This window comes from Triturus cristatus, chromosome 11, assembly GCF_964204655.1.
Source record: "Triturus cristatus chromosome 11, aTriCri1.1, whole genome shotgun sequence".
In the NCBI taxonomy this organism is placed as follows: Eukaryota; Metazoa; Chordata; class Amphibia; order Caudata; family Salamandridae; genus Triturus; species Triturus cristatus.
The window spans coordinates 971355131-971372728 of record NC_140594.1 but is presented as its reverse complement, the minus strand read 5'-3'; the positions used below and the strand labels follow the sequence as shown (position 1 = coordinate 971372728).

Genomic DNA, 17598 nt, shown 5'->3' with positions numbered 1-17598 from the left:
AATTAAAAATGTCTTTATTTGATGTGGAGCCTTTGTTAATCCATTCTATCAACTATATAAGCTTCCCTTAAAATCAAGATTATTAACTCTGTGTACCTAATAAATACCCAACTGGAATTCTCTTATCTCAAAGCCTATACATTTTCTGTTTTGGTTGAGCAGTCTGTGACTGCTCAACCAAAATACACAGGAGAGTCAAGCATGGTTGGAGGCCCACCTTTGCGTCTCAGATCAATCAGAGTCTCTACCCAGACCCCTGATGAAAAGAGAACACATTAATTCTCACTCTGCTCAGTCTATTGAGACTGCGTTCTTCAGAATCTGTGTTTCATCAGATAACAATATTTTAGATGCATTGAAATATAGCAACCTAGTTAATAGAGGCACTAGGGGCCATATGTACAAATCATTTCTGGTTCTCAAACAACAATTGGACTATTTATAACAGCAAAAAAGCATTTTGTAATGTTCAAATGCCAAATTGCGATTTGGTAATGTGTTACCAAATCACAATATGGTTTACCAATTTGCTATTTGAAAGGGCCATGTTTAGGGCGTCCCTTCGAAATACCGAATCACAGTGGTATGCATTAATGATATGCGACCAAATTCCTGTCACAAAACATTAATATTTGAACACCTCCTCGAAGGAGATCGTAACCCATTTGCAAATTGTAAGGGACCCCTAAGGAACCCCTTCCCCTCTGGGAATGTATGAAAAATATTTTTAGGATCATGCAGTGGTCCTAAAGACTGCATTTAAAAAAACGTTTATTTAAAAGCAGTCACAGACATGGTGGTCTGCTGATCCCTGCAGGCCACCATCCCTGTGATCATAGCGTTTCCTACTGGGTCTCAAACTGCTATCTACATCATTAATATTCATGAGGTAGGTTGACTTGTGACCTCAATAGGATTCCATATTTTTAAATATATTTTTGGTGCCCTGACTGTTGGTAACTGCTGCCTCCACGCCTCCACGCTCAGTGTTTCCAGAGGAGGGCGGGACTGCGAGGACCAGCTTCCCAAGCGGCCGGAGCAACATCGCCGCAGCTGGGTCCTCTTCCCAGCCACTCCTCCTGATTGACGCAGCGACTCGCGGCCCCCGCTTTGCGGGAGCCGCTCGGAGTTAAAAACTCCCATTCCAGCAGTATCCTGTGTGCCCTGACTGTTGGTAACTACTGCCTCCACGCCTCCACGCTCAGTGTTTCCAGAGGAGGGCGGGACTGCGAGGACCAGCTTCCCAAGCGGCCGGAGCAACATCGCCGCAGCTGGGTCCTCTTCCCAGCCACTCCTCCTGATTGACGCAGCGACTCGCGGCCCCCGCTTCGCGGGTGCCGCTCAGAGTTAAAAACTCCCATTCCAGCAGTATCCTGTGTGCCCTGACTGTTGGTAACTGCTGCCTCCACGCCTCCATGCTCAGTGTTTCCAGAGGAGGGCGGGACTGCGAGGACCAGCTTCCCAAGCGGCCGGAGCAACATCGCCGCAGCTGGGTCCTCTTCCCAGCCACTCCTCCTGATTGACGCAGCGACTCGCGGCCCCCGCTTCGCGGGCGCCGCTCGGAGTTAAAAACTCCCATTCCAGCAGTATCCTGTGTGCCCTGACTGTTGGTAACTGCTGCCTCCACGCCTCCACGCTCAGTGTTTCCAGAGGAGGGCGGGACTGCGAGGACCAGCTTCCCAAGTGGCCGGAGCAACATCGCCGCAGCTGGGTCCTCTTCCCAGCCACTCCTCCTGATTGACGCAGCGACTCGCGGCCCCCGCTTTGCGGGCGCCGCTCGGAGTTAAAAACTCCCATTCCAGCAGTATCCTGTGTGCCCTGACTGTTGGTAACTACTGCCTCCACGCCTCCACGCTCAGTGTTTCCAGAGGAGGGCGGGACTGCGAGGACCAGCTTCCCAAGCGGCCGGAGCAACATCGCCGCAGCTGGGTCCTCTTCCCAGCCACTCCCCTTCGAGCTCTTCCCTGCATATTTACCGGCCACACCTACCGCGCTAGCGGAACGCGCGCGGAACAAAGCCCGGGGCGAAGACCGGGCAAAGAGCGGGCCGTTTGAGGCCGTTCGAGGACGGTCGAGAGCGGTTCTGGTTCCGGTCTGCAATCCTGTTACATCGTCCTTTCGCGTCACCTGACTTTCGTCCGAGGACAGTCCCGGGATAATGGCCATGAGAGAGACACGAAGCAAGACTTTGATGGCTGCTGGGAACTCTCAATGCACCCTGGACACTTATTTTTCCAAAGCTGGTTCACTTTTAATTGAGGACATTACTACACTGGAACGACGCATCGCCCAAGAAATCGAATGGGTAAGGAGATCATCGTTGGGCTCTCTAGCCGTAGTAACAACTCCGGACCAGAGACTTGATGACAGTCAACAAATTGCTGGGAGAGAGGGCTTATATGAAATGTCGGAATTAGGTAGACTGTCATGTCCCATTCTACCAGGCACTCCCAATATTGAATGCACTACTGTATCTCAGGCAGATTCCAGTATACTGTCCCTCCCTCCACTAAAGCCCCGTCAACCTAAGTCTGGCTCCAGCACTACTGCACATGGCAGGGAGGGAAATAGTTTAGGGCCCACGCTCTTAGATTCTAATGTGGTAGGGGCAAGGGAAGGAGCCATTCCTAAAAATAGCAAGAAGCCTCAGACGCCATGGGGGAAAAAACGTAAAAACACCAAACTACTAACTGCACCACAGATCGAGAAACTTGGGACAACTAACAAACGCCAAATCCCATCACAACCCAAAGGGTCCTTGCCACCTATCGTGTCATCACAGAAATCTGATAACACTGGCCAAATGTCTGGGGAGGAGGATATCACACTTTCTGACATTCACAATTTGATGAGGCGGTTGCTCAAACCATTGGAAGCACGCCTGGGGAAAATCGAAATCTCCTTAAATTGTATTGTAAAAGAATTGGCTAATTTAACATCTGCCTGTGTAAAAGATACCACAGCCCCAGTTATTGTCTCGAGTGGTGCAACGAACAAAATACCACCCCTGCTATAAACCTGAACCCCCCCACTATTCCCACTAAACCTTACATCTCCCCTCCCCAACTGAAATCACCTGCTACTGACCAGGCACCAAATAGAAGTCCAAAGGAGAATTTGCCTGTGTTTGGTATCAAGGGCCTGAAAAATACTAACAGCGGGAAACAAACGATCATTAATTTACCGCCTGAGGCCAGTCCATTCACAGTGATTCTAGCAGGCATCCCTGCCTTAAAAGAACCAACGTAAGAGTCAGTTGAATCGCTTAAAAACAAGGTTATCAATTGGCTGACAATCAATAGACCACTACCTGTTGGAATAAGTAGTCAGGTTCTGATGGTTAGAAGAGTTTCATGGCTCGGTGGCTTAAAGAAATCTATACAGGGAGATTGTGTCTTGGTCAATTTTAGGGACCCTAGGACAGTCTCCCATATATCCAATTGGCCCTTTCGTGACAGGGGAACTACAATTCAAGCTCTACCGTTATCCTTTTTCTACCCACCCCTAATCCAAGCACAGGGGGAGGGCGATTGGGAACTTGTACGCAGCAGAGGCTGCAGGCGGAGCTACGAGAAAAGGAGTATCCCCTATATGAATGATCTATCACACCTTGACTACTTCCCCACGCAGAATAGATTTGGGACTCTCGATTGGGTGGATTGACTGCCTTGGATAAGCAGTAAAGAGGAATTTGTTTCATTTCCTCCAAATAAGGAACCTAACCCTGCGAAGGATGAGACCAGGAATCTGGTAGATTATAACTCTGTACATTTGGATATCCCGTCACTCGAGCTGGTGATTCCCGTAGCCCCTGTTCTTGCTACGAGTACATCTCCAATGCACGAGTTGTGCAGCACTCCAGCTGTAGCTGAAACTAATGATAACATCAACCCCCCCGTCCTAAAAGTGCTATCGTGGAATGTAGCGGGCCTCACTAACAAGTTGCATTGCCCAGAATGGAATGCATTTGTCAGGAGTAAGGACATCTGTATGTTCCAGGAAACCTGGGCTTGCGATGAGCTGGTGTATTCAGGATACGCGTCCTTTTCCATGCAAGCGAGATGGGGAGGGAAAGGACGACCATCAGGCGGACTAGCAATATGGCTAGCAGCAGACTTGGGCTGCAGTGCTGTTGTACATCCACTCTCCATGGAGGATATCCTTGTGGTATTATTGGAATGGCCTAACTCTAATAGACTTATGCTGGTAAATGTCTATTCCCGTCCAGTAACTAACGGGCTGGAATCCCGTACTATAGAGGAACTCGCTCTAGTTTTAAGCAAAATCCCTGTAGATATTCCCTACTTAATTGGCGGTGACTTTAACTGTCAATATGAGCCCCTCTGTGGTCTACTAGACGGATTGGCCGAAGAGGAGGACGCGCTCTGGTCCATACCTCCTCTGGAGGCGTTTAAACCAAAAGCATGGACACCTCTTGCGGTCCAAATTACAACATTAACTTTAAAATTCGGCTTACGGGCCTGCAATGGCCGGAAAAAATCCGACATCCCATCAAAATATATATACAGTAGGGGTGGGAGGGAATCCAAAATGGATTATATTCTTGTTCCCTTAGTATCTTGGCATTCCATTAAAGACTTTAGGGTTTTGCCAGGTGTGGATAGCGATCAACGTGCTCTTGAAGCAGAATATATTCTTCCTGATTGCGCGGCCAGGAGGGATCAGACCTCGTCCCCTCGGACAGGTCTAACACTAGCTAATAATAGACGGAGAGTGAGATGGGAAAGACTACTTTTAAAACCAGACAAGCTTCCCAGCCTTTATGCCCGGGCGATTCCCATACTGATAAAGGCCCTGGAAATTATTGATCGAGATGATCACTTTGATAATCGGTTTGAGTGGGGAATACTTCATACAGACCTAACTCTGACACTATCTGACATCCTTTTCTCAAAACAGGATGGACCTATTAAACGCTCACTCAGTCCCAGATGGTATAATTCTGCATGCCGGAAGGCCAAATTGAACCTCCTGACTGCACTGAAAGAGGGCCTAGGGATTGAGGTCATCAGGGCTAGGCGTTCAGCCTACAAACGCATGATTGGCTTTGCACAAAAGGAATGGGAGCATAATAGGTGGGAGAAACTCAGAACCACATTAGCACGGGGAGACTCCCGCTTATTTTGGCGCCTTGTAAATTCAGGGATAGAAACATTACCTGACGCAATTGAGCCAAATATTTCACCTATTGTATGGCGAAATCATTTTAAATCTTTATATAGCACACCAAATATACTGGAATCGATCAATTTTAATATTGATGAAATCAAAGGGCACCCATTCACTTTAAAGGAGGTACATATGGCGATAGATAGACTAGCTCTCGGCAAGGCACCTGGCTTAGATGGCCTGCCTGGCGACTTATTTAAACATGAACCAGTCGTCTGGGCTCCATACCTGCTGAGCTTATTCAATTCCATTCTGGGCGGTATGGAGGTTCCAAAAACTTGGTTGGGAGCAGAGATTGTCCCAATATTTAAAAAGGGATCTCCTCTGCTCCCTTCCAATTACAGACCAATAAGTCTAATAGACGTCCCACAAAAGTTGTTTGGTAGATTGCTATTGAACCGTCTCCAAGCCTGGATTGAAGAGAGGGACATATTGAGCCCATATCAGGCCGGGTTTAGAGAGGGCGTCTCCACAATAGACCAGATTTTCCGATTTAATTATTTATATTGGAAAACTGTGACTATGGGCAGAGGCACGTTGTATACGGTCTTTGTCGACCTGCGAGCTGCATTCGACTTGGTGCCGCGCGCCAAACTATGGACAGTACTTAAAGACCTAGACGTTCCGGGTGACATCTTATCTATGCTAATGAGGCTTCACCAGGGCAATTACGCCAAAGTGAGATGTGGTAAGGGAGGTGCTCTGTCAGAGGCCTTTCCCGTTGACACGGGGGTCAGACAGGGCTGTGTGCTTGCGCCGACCCTGTTCTGTCTCTTTGTGAACGGTGTCATAGACTTCTTGACAGGGCTAAGTTATATTGATGCCCTGGTGTTGAATGGCAGGAGGGTACCCGCAATTATGTTTGCGGATGATACTCTCCTGCTTTCAAAATCACCGATGGGCCTCCAGAGAATCTTGGATGGATTTATTAATTTTTGCGAGCTTCGCGGTCTAGAAGTGAACGCATCCAAAACCAAGTTCATGACCTTTAACCCACCCCCTTCAACCCGCCCAAATCCCACGATTGGACATGAAAGACTAGATCGGGTTTCCACATTTGAATATCTAGGTGTCACCCTGAATCAATCTTTGACCTGGGACACGCACATTACTAGAGCAAATCTGAAACTTGCTAAACTTGCAGGTGGTATAACTAGGATGATATCTAGGTCCTCCTATAAGTAGGGGTGGGCGGAATTTGCGGAATTAACCTTCGCAAATTATCGCGAGAATGTTTAAAATTATCGCAAACAAGCAGAAATATCGCGAAGATGCGGAAGTTTTTTTCCGGCATGTTTGCGAGATTTTCTGCATGGTTGCGGGTCGCCAACTTACCCATGTGGTTGCTTGCGGGCGCGGCCATCTTGTTTTGAGTTGTTCTCGCGGTGCATGATCGCGAGAAGAAAGACGTGATCGCGCGACGCATGACGTCACTGCGGGCGCGAACTGTCGCGAGACAGCGCAAATGGCTAAAAACAATACAACATCTCATGGAGAACGCGACCGGATCAAGAAAACTTGTCGGCGAATGCAGGGATTCAGGTAAGGCGATCGCGCGCGCGCGAGAATGTATCATTTTACAGCGCGAGCAAGAAACAAATTATCGCCAAGCTGCGGAAACCGGAATTTTTGACATTTTCGCGCTCTCCGCGGAACGCAAAAATGTCAAATTATCGCAATTTCCGCGAACGGAACGACATTTTTGCCCAGGCCTACCTATAAGCCACTTGGCCCATCTCTTCATATCTATACAACTCAGGCTAGAGGGGCAGTAACTTATGGGGGTGAGATTTGGGGACATGTAGCATGTCAAAAGTTGCAGATAACCGAGAACAACTTCATTAGACAATTCACTGCTCTACCGTCAAGTACCCCGCTCCTCCCTCTGAGATTGGACCTCGGCCTGAGACCAATTACTGAAGAACTGGGACTCAAGCCCCTGATGTATTGGCGCAGAGTGTGGAGCTCTCCAGAGCTATCTAGTTACAGAGCAGAACTAGAAGAAATTTTGCGCCTCCCTAAGGTGCTGCAAATACCCTGGTTCAAATATATTAATAACACCTTTGGATTGATGGGGAAATCGGAGTTGTGGCTTGACCCGCGGAGTGCCTGCACAGCGATCTCTCGTAGATCGCTGGCTGAGGCATACCGCGAGTATAAGTTACAGGCAACAATCGAATCGCTTTGCCAAGACTCGTTGTCTGGACGCTTCATTGCTGTTAAAGACCATTACCATTTGGAACTGGTCCTTGACGATGTTGGCCCACCATTAACACGAAAATTGTATTTGCAGTGGCGCTATGGAACACTCCCTTTGAGGGCTTACACAGAGCACTGGCTTAAAACGCAGACTACATCTAATTGCCAGGTATGCCCTCTTATGCGAGAAGACGACTTACATATGACCTTTTTTTGTCCTGCATACAATAATCCACGAAAATATTGGCTTGTCCCACTTCTTAGGAATCTAGGCTTTAGGGAATATCGTCCCGCGTTTAGAATTTTAAAATCTGACCTGTCTGCCCCTATTGTATGTGCTGTAGCCAAATTTTTAACTGCAGCATGGTTTATTCGTAATCGCCTCATCTCTAGATAATAATACATTTTTAAATGTTTTAAGATTGTTTCATGAGCTTATTATTGTTCATGTTTTATTGTTTAATTGATTGTATTTCTTTGTATCTTTTATGGTCCATAGTGACCGAAATAAAGATTTGATGATGATGATGATGATTTTTAAAGATATTATTTTATACCTTAGGAATTTCGGTTTCCTACTTACAATTTGTTAAGAATCACAATTTGTAAATTGCAATTCCTCATTGGTGTACAGGATGCTCTTCGAATGAAAGACTCAAAATGGAAAAAAATATGGAGGAGAAACAAAGGGTCCATGGCTGATTACTTGAGAAGCAGATGTTAGAGGTTGATAAGGCAGCCGAACAATTAAAGATTCAGCACAGGAGACTATTCCAATGCCTCTTTCACAACCTTGTCACCCTCACATTCCCAAAGTTGGAACAGAGAACTATAAATGGATTTGCTGGTATGCCAGGCATCTCTTGAATTGGCATGTGAAATCCTAAGTTGAATGTTGAGAAGTTAGTATGTGCGGCAGGCAGAATGCTTCTCATTGGCAGTAAGGTGATAATGAATGTGATGTAATTATTCATTAAAAGATGTGATTATGAGTTAGGATCTTGCAAGAAAAGTTTGGAAAATCCTCTACCTAGCACCAATAGAAATTTCAAGACAACATAAAGAAACAGATTTGTAAAACCTGAATATAAGTGGAAGGTGAAGAGGAAAAACTCAACACAACAAACAATGAACTGGTAAATCTACGTCAAGTGTTGTTGGGTCAAAAGCTTGCAGATTTTATAACACAGGTTCAAGGCAGAGGGGTTAGCTACTGTTTGGTGAGAAGCAAATAGAATGAAGCAGGCACTACGTTTGTTACAATCGGGGCATCCACACTTTAACTTTAAACATCTTAAGCTAAACCGGGGGTGCCGCAATTGCTTCAAAAGTAAAGAAAGAGAAAAAAATGTTTTTGTCTATTGCTTTACTTTTGAAGCACTGGCATTACTGAAAGTTTGAGCTATTGGTGATGCATTATTATTAGCAACACCAATAGCTCAAACTTTCACTAATGCGAGACCTTTGCATTGCAAATGCTTGTTATAAATGCAGAAACATTTTTGTAGAAATTCTTTCAGTTATACATTCAAGAGATGTAATCAGCGCATGTGTTCACTGTACTAGGGCCTGATTTGGAGTTTGTTGGGCAGGATACTCCTTTGGAAATGTGACAGAGTACCCTATCTACCAAATACGAACCTTTAGATTTCTATTGATGTAGACACCTTTGGTTCTCTTAAGTGAAAGCTTACTCCAACAGGCAGATGGAGTTGGGGCCATCAGAGAAAGGTCATTACACTGCCCGCCAATGTAATGTATTTTTTCTATTTTCACCATAAGAAAAAAATGGGTGGTGAGGGACAGAAAAAAAAAGTAATGACCCCCACACCCTGGGAGAAAACTTCCATGGTGTGGTGTTTATTAGTTATTTGTTTTCCAGAAACAAACTCCTGCTTTGGAGGAAAGAAACCAGTGTCATGGTGTTTCCTTCCAATGTACAGAGACGACCACTGGGCGGCCATCTCTAATTTGGCCAATGATAGTTCATCAGGGTGTTTGAGATAATGTGCTCCACCACCATGATGAAAGGAGTAGCATCTGCCACACCATAAACCAGTCCCTTAGTGTAGGGTCAGAGTTATTGGTGAGGCTAGTGGTAAGTGTTAGGGATTTTAGACTGTTAAAGAGCAAGAGCAATGGAAGGACATCACAGGCAGACACTATTTCACAAGCTTTATCAATATGGTTGCCTTTTAGACCTTGTATATATAAACAAACAAATGCAATATTTCATTTTTATGTCTTAACTAGACAGTGCCTGCGCGGTCACTTCTAGACCTTTTGTTTTCTATCAGTGGGCTTAAAGACCGCCCATTGCTTACCAATGGTTGGCTTCATTGTCTCTCTCATTTGCTTGTGCCTTATTGGTCCGCTACCATAGGCTCCCTTCTTCTTCATGTGTGTGTCCCTCACCTGGGGCATGGAAGTATTACTTGTGTCAATCCACCACTCATTTTTTGAGGTGCTAATTTTTTCTTTGGGGTTAGGCACTATAGCATAGTGTGTCTTTTCCAAATGTCTCCCTATATACTTGTCCCTCCTCCCTCTCTGTCTGTTTGTCCCCAGCTACCATTCTACCTTTTTCTGTCTGTGTTGGCTTGCCTCTACCTGCCCTCTATCTCACCCTTCCTCTGATCATTGGCTGTGTTTGCTGGCCCCAACTCTCCCTTCCTCCCTTGTCCATGTTAGCTTGTCCCCTCCATCCTCCCTTGATTCTTTGGCTGTGTCGGCTTGCCCCTACCCTCCCTCCCTTCGCTCCTTTTCTGTCTTGGCCTGCCCCCACATTCCCTCCCTCTCACCGTTCACTGTCTATGTTGGCTTGGCCCCACTCTCCCACTCTGCGTTTGTGGTCTGTATTAGTTTGTCCCCAACTTCCCTCCTGCCATTTTTTGTCCTTGTTAGCTTGCCCCCCACTCCATTGCTTGTCCGTGTTGGTTTATCCCACCATCCCTTCCTTCCTTCCACAAATAATTACCCATTTTGGATTGTCCCCACCCACCGTCCATCCATCTGTTTGTTGTCAATATTGGCTTGCCACCAATCTCCCTCACTCCCTCTGTTTAGTGTTCTTGTTGGCTTGCCCACCCCTGGTGACCCTCCCTCTTTCCATTGTTCATGTTGCCAAGACCCTTCCCTCCCTCTGTTGCCCATGTTGACCTCCTCCCACCATTATGAAAAAAGTGCTATGATGCAGACATCACTGGCCTCATCATAGTTTTTTTCCCACATTCACTGCCCATTCTTCTGTTGCCTTATCTCCTCCCTCTGTGTTGCCTGCCATAGACAGCAATAAAAAGAAAAGTAAAATTACGCGTCCAGTGCTAGCTGCATAATAGTGCTTTTTTTATTACTTTCATCATGCTACCCAGTAGACGTGCTGCTCTACAACATGGCTTAAAACATTGACAAAGCCAATACCTCAAGTGGACAAGACCTACAGGTTTCTACAAAAACGTTTCTGCATTTATAACAAGCATTTGCAATGCAAAGGTCTCGCATTAGTGAAAGTTTGAGCTATTGGCGTTGCTAATAATAATGCATCACCAATAGCTTAAACTTTCAGTAATGCCAGTGCTTCAAAAGTAAATCAATAGACAAAAACATTTTTTTCTCTTTCTTTACTTTTGAAGCAATTGCGGCACCCGCGGTTTAGCTTAAGATGTTTAAAGTTAAAGTGCGGATGCCCCGATTGTAAGAAACGTAAAGAAACAGCTTCATGCCAATATCCTGAATACAACAAGTACTGCTATTAGGGTGCTTTAACCGGGACCCATCAACCCTCGTCATTGCACAAATTGATTGTTTGCTCTCCATAGACATTGGAAATTAGTTATAAAAACGCTATTCACCAACAATCATTCACTAGAGGGAGTTGAGGCCCTGCACAATCAATCTAGACAATTATGGAGCACCTCCTGGTTTGAGTTAGTGACCCCGTGTTAATGAAACACACTTCACACATGAGTGGCCTCCTGTCCCATGGGCCGTGACAGCATTACCAACCTCAAATTAAAGAACGCTTTATAAAACAAAAAAAGTGGTGCAAACTACAAGTTATCATTTGTCATTGCTATGACACCCTTCAGGGTGAACATATGCTTTACAAATATACGTTATGCTGTGTTACTTTTCCTTATGCTCACATGGATGCTGGATTCAGCAGTTATTTGGCATGGGGGTGTGGCAAAAAGTAATTGAAAACTAATCTGAATTAGGCTGAAGTAAATCTAAGCCTCATATTCGATATTTATTTGGAAATGGTGGCCACCTATGCTTGCTAGATCAGAGCAGAGTAATATAGAAGGGAATGACACGTTATAGCTGTTTGACGGGGGTGGGTCAACAGACCATATATAAGCAACACCTGTAGCTAGCCAGGAAATATATTCTGTATTGTGAGGCTTGTTGTTTGGCTCTTACCACGTGTAAAAGTCTATACATGACAGCTTGCGACCTGTGAGAGCTCAAAAGCTCGAAGTGTTTGAAGATGCCCCAAATGGTATGATGCGCCACAGGTGCACATGGCCAGTTTAAGGGAGCAGGGCGGGGACTCTTATCAGTGAGAAGGCACATTAACTGGTGCAATCATTAGGGTTGGCACATGACTAGTAGTTACCGATCTGTCTGATATTTTTATAACAAGAAAGGTCAAATAAAAATAAAAACGTGAAGATCATTAATATTGGGATTCCCCCCCTTTGAAATATAAGATAATAGCGACACATACAAAATGGAAATAAGCTAAAAGTATTTTAGAGCTATCTTAATTATTAATAATTGATGGTTATGATAGAGGGTATATTCCCATGTTAATAATGAATAGTGAAGAAACGCACAAGCTATTATTTATGTATTATTTTGTGGTTCTACCAGAAATGCCGGTATGTTTTTTTTTCTGAGGAAAGGGCCACCCCAAAGTCGGTTTCTCACCCGGTGTTGTGATATGCAAGATTGTGCTGGTGTGTCACCTGCCTGCAACTTCCTCTGAAATGTCTGGACATGACACAATCCGAACTCCACTCAATATACGACTGACTGCAGGGATGGCAGAGTTCACGTTCAGTAGCCATTTGCGCGGGCTGCCATCTCAATAAAAGTAGATATTAAAAAAAGCTTTTATGTCCTACTGACGGTGAAAGTGGCTGTCACAGAGCTACTACAAACATCAGGCTCTTAACTAAATAGCACCGCTGCTGACCGTGCTGAAAGTTCGACCAGTGTGGTCATTGGCGATAGAGTTATAATTAAGCATTTTTTTACATGAACCCGAGCACTTACTCAATTGTTTTTATGCAACGACAGCTCCCATGGAACAGCGGCCTGGGCATGCTTTTTTCTGCGCCTAACATTTTTGCTTACCTTTCACGCTATGCAGCACAAGCACGTTTGTTTATGTATAGCACAGCATTTTTTATTAGGCTCGTATGTTGTTGCCTTTAACATTATGCAGTGCTGCATGCTACTCCCCTGCCTATAGGATGAGCTGAGACGGGGAGATGAGCGAAGTGCGGGACAGATGGACTTCCTCTCAGTCGCATTCCCGACCCGTAGCATCGCCAACCTGATCATTTTCATGAGAAGAAACTTGGTTTTCAGTAAAATTTAAAAAAAAAACAGGAAATTAACACTGCTGTAGAGGGCCTCCAGCCAAACAGATTGAAGAGCCATATAACCTAGTAGTCAGGCACTTCAACAAACTGTGGTAAATAAACAAGCATTGTTAGTGCAGTGCTGCCCATATAAAGTGAGGGAAAGCAAAACAAGCGGCAGCGTCGGTGAAGCGCAGCAAATGCCCGATCCTAATTAACTTACGGGTGAGCCAGGGAATCCACGACAGGGAGGACTTTTGGCGCATGCATACCATACAAGGCAGCGCGCACATGTTAATGCGCACTATATTAAAAAGAAACATTTCCAATGCAATAGAACTCGCTTTTACGCTAGTTCTATTGCATTTTAAACAGGAGTGCAGGCGGGCAAAAGGCAGAAACGGGAGTGAGAGGGATGATGGCTTTGCGAAAAAAAATCACGGACTGTGTAAAGGGGTGGGGGGGACACAGGGAAAAAAATAATATTAAGTAAAGGGGCCAATAGCCTCGGATGGGTACATATTACGCCATGGACGTTAGGAGGAGGGACTAACAAGGTAAAACCCAATGAGAAGGCAGCATTTACGATGGAAGCCAAACAAAAAGATGGGCAGAGAGTGGGCGGAGCTTACGCGAAGCTTCCCCACTAAAGTATATACCATATGCCTCGCAAAGCGAATAGCGTGTTGCGCTGCAACGCTATGCGAGACCTAATAAAAAGGAATTATATCAACATTATTTTCATGTTTCATAACTATGTTCTCCTTCCCACACCAGGTCTTCCTGAGTTTATTGGATACAGTGTTGGGATTAATGCAGCAAACCCAATTCAAAATCAACCTGTCAGGCAGGAACCTCTCCGAAGCTATGGAGGTGAAAATGCCACCATAATGTACCCATTACTGGAAGAACTCAGCCAGGTAAAATTCAAATACCAAAGTCCTAGTTTAATTGTGACTTAACCATGCCTTATGTGTTACTCCCTCCTGAATTTCCAGAGTTCATGAAAAGCAGTTTCGGATTTGGACCCTTTGTCAAATATGTTGAATTGTCCGAGTTTGAAGGGGAATGTAAATAGAGCTTTGCTGCTCAACACAACAGAAAATTACATTTAATGCAGATTATCACAGAACGACCAACAATAGTATTAATGATCCCGACTGATATCTATCACATGTATTTTCCCCTCCTACACTTAATTGTATTGTGCAATTTTGGTGTCAGAGAAGGGTCCATTTGCAACTTCCTGAGTTTTCAACAGCACTAAAAAAATAGTGACTGAATGGTTACACTTTTATTTTGTTTGAATTTTTTGAATTTGGATGTTGTGTAGCAAGTGGAAACACAGAACAAAGATAAAATGAACAAATCAGCTTGACCCTTTTAGATGTTAAGCCATTTCTTTTGCACACTCATGAATGCAACATATATACAGGATGACCAATATTGTTTTTAAAGTGCCCTCCTTTAAATTGTCGAGTCTAAACTTACTGGTGAAGTGCATAATGCTCTGTGCACAGTCAAAATGATATGCAACAAAGATAGTGCTGCCTTTTGGAGAGTTGTTAGCTCCCCTCTTTTTAGCTATGATAATCTTTCTAACCAGGCTTTCACTATTACAGCACAAGCCTGGGTTGATCACTTTAAGGCCATCTATAGCTTTGAAGTTGAGGATGGGGAATTGAATGACACGAGGAGTAATCAACAAATTGTTTTTCAATTACCTGAGGTTATGGCAGCCCTTTCAAGACTACCATCAAACAAAGCACCCGGCCCGATGGGGTGCCTGGGAATCTTTTTAAAGCTGATATGGACTTGTGGGCCCCCTTGCTTATGTTGCATTTAAACTCACCATTCAGTGGACATATCCCTTTTAACGTGGTCTCAATCAATAATAGTCACTGTTTTTAAAAAGGGCAATAGGTCAGACCCCGCTTGTTTCAGGCCCATCTCTCTGATTGATTCAGAGGTGAAAATTATTGGTCATGATTTTACTGGATCTTCTCTTACATTGGGCCGAGGAAAGAGGCTTTTTATCCAACCAACAGTACAGGTTTAAGCCAGGTCAGGGTACCATTGAGCAATACCTGAACCTTTACTTACTGATTTGTACATTATTGACCAGATTCAACTTTCCCCCTTAAAACTTTGGCTATCAATTTGGACAAAGAAGGAGCTTGGTTTTAACAGATTAATATTGCAGGATTGTTTAAAACTGGATAAGCCCCTCCTGATTCCGTGGTTGTCCTACATCTCCCATAATATGACGTCTATAGGGAAGCCCTTATACTCTCATCCCAGCTGCTTACTAAGGTCTGATCATAAATGGGTCGAAGCAACATTCACGGAAAAGATTGAAGCGGTCCGGGAGGACTCTGCAATATTGAAACGTTCAGTCAGACATGATATTCCAGTAACAACTGTTAGTAATTTTGAACCTTATTTGACTTGGAACATGACTCCTCATCAGCAACGCTTATTGACTTATTTTAGACTGAATCTATTTCCGTGCTTAGCTTTTTTTAAAATCATTGCTGTTTTGAGGACTCAGAGCAGCCCCTTTGTGATTGTGACAACGTCTCGGTCAATGACATTCTACACATTGTTATGATTTGTTCAAACTATAATACCCAAAGATACAAGTTTTTGCGACCAATTTTAAAATCTATGAATTTTATGCAAGTTAGACTGGCCCTACTGTACTTTCAGTTAAATTTTATTTTTCTCTTGTATGTTATCTCTCGGGGTTTTTAAAGCTGTGATTATGTAAATGTCAATCTCTTGTTTTTAACTCACTTGTCTTTCATGATTTTAGACTTAATATCAAATAAGGATTATATGATGATGATATGCAGTGACTTTTGTATGTTACAAAAACCCCTTCAATTAGGACGCGATACGTGGGGTTTAAATTCAATATGATTCTCCACACAATTCTTAAAGGATACTTTTGTTTTAATATTTTGAAAGGGAGCACCCTAAGTTTTTCAGGTCCAGACACTCACCTGTAATTTGGTCTGGGTCTTCTACAGTCCAATATATTGCTTGTGTCCGAAAGCAACTGTGTCACAAAATATTGGATTATGGTTCAGGCAAGTGCCCTCCAAAAACTGTCACAATCGAAGGAGGAAAAATACAGAGATGTAAAAAACCTCCTTGCTGGATGAAAGGTTCAGGGGACTGAAGAAAATCAGGAACCATTCAAGAGAGGAATTCTTTGGGAGCGAGCAGTCAGGATCAGCAAGTGGAGGGAGCGAGGAAACAAATAAATAAAAATGGCTTTATTAGGACACACCCTTCAACCAGACGGAGGCATTTAAATAGGAAAAATAAATTATATCAAACACAACATACCAAGAAACATTATGGATTGAGAATTTCTGTGGTAACCAAGGGATGAATATCCATAATGGAAAGGGAAAAGAAAAGAGAATGTTAACCTGAAGTGGACGAAGTGCACAGTTGCTTTAAAAGACAGTGGCAAACCCTCATGCAGGTGATTGCAATTTTGCAGGTAAAAAGCAAAGCAGCAACAGCCAGGAGCCCAGGAGCACAAGGGTACAAAGGCCCAGGTGCCAGACTCTCCCAGCCCGCAGCTTTGGGCTATGTGCCATGTCCTCTGAGGCCAGGGAACCGAGTACTCTGCAAAGTACCTCAATTCTGAGGCTCTCAGACCACTGAGAAGCTGCATATGGAATAGAAGAAATGTTTGAGATGCCCTCAAATAGCAGTGAAAGGTAAGATAATTTCAAGAAGAATCCACCAAAAAAATAGAGGAACATGTGGGCCAAAACAAAGGAAGAGTTAAACACAACAGAAGCCCAACATAAAATTAGGCAGTAGCAAAATATATTGGGGAACATTTTTGACTTAAAGGGTAGCTAAGGATGCCAGACTTGAATTAAGCTGAGTGAGCCATGGCAAGATTAGGGTAAAATATTATGAAGAAAAAAAATGCCTGAAAAAAATCAGCAGCCAAGGGAAAGGCCCAAAAGTACCTATCAAAATTTATATGATGACACTGCCAAAGTGAATAGATTTTTGAAAATTCTAGCAACAGTTCTGCACATCATCCCTGTCAGAGTTTCAACCAATAAAATAATATAGAAGCCTACCACAAAAGAAAAAAATATAGCAGCAGCTAAAGCCTTGAAGCCCTTTCCTTAGACCTGTGGGTTTCCCTCTCTATTTTAAAGAACCTTGTGACCAAACCTGTTGGGCACTCTGGAATACCTATATCACTATTCTGCTGATAGGGTTGTAATATAAGAGACAATGATTAAGGCTACAATTATAGCAATCTCCAATCGGGATGGATAGAGAAAAGCTTGGATCTTATAGAATATTCTCCCCACTTAATGTAGAGCTAAAGATCTCTACGAAGATCCTCGCAAACAGATTGAACGCAGTCCTTCCTCAGCTAGTGCACCTGAGCTAATAAAGATTTATAGCAGGGCAAAAGTTAAGTGATACCACCAACAAGGTAGTGCATAGATAGACACAGCCCATAGTCTAAAAAGCGAGGTGATACTCTCGCTCGATGCCAAACAGGCTTATGATTTGGTGTCTTGGGGTTCCAGTAAGACCATGAAAGCCTTTTCAGTGGTAAAGAGAAATT

The 17598-nt window shown here is 44.0% G+C and overlaps 1 protein-coding gene across 5 annotated transcripts in view; it reads left to right on the top strand.

The window, feature by feature from the left end:
- LOC146785765 (phospholipid scramblase 1-like) overlaps window positions 1–17598 on the top strand; it is a 935365-nt gene that overhangs the window by 191467 nt on the left and 726300 nt on the right. For all 5 annotated transcript variants that reach the window (XM_085633613.1, XM_085633616.1, XM_085633615.1 and 2 more), the window contains one exon: window positions 13758–13900. In XM_085633613.1, coding sequence (XP_085489739.1) covers window positions 13758–13900 — 143 coding nt within the window. The remainder of the gene's footprint in view (window positions 1–13757; window positions 13901–17598) is intronic.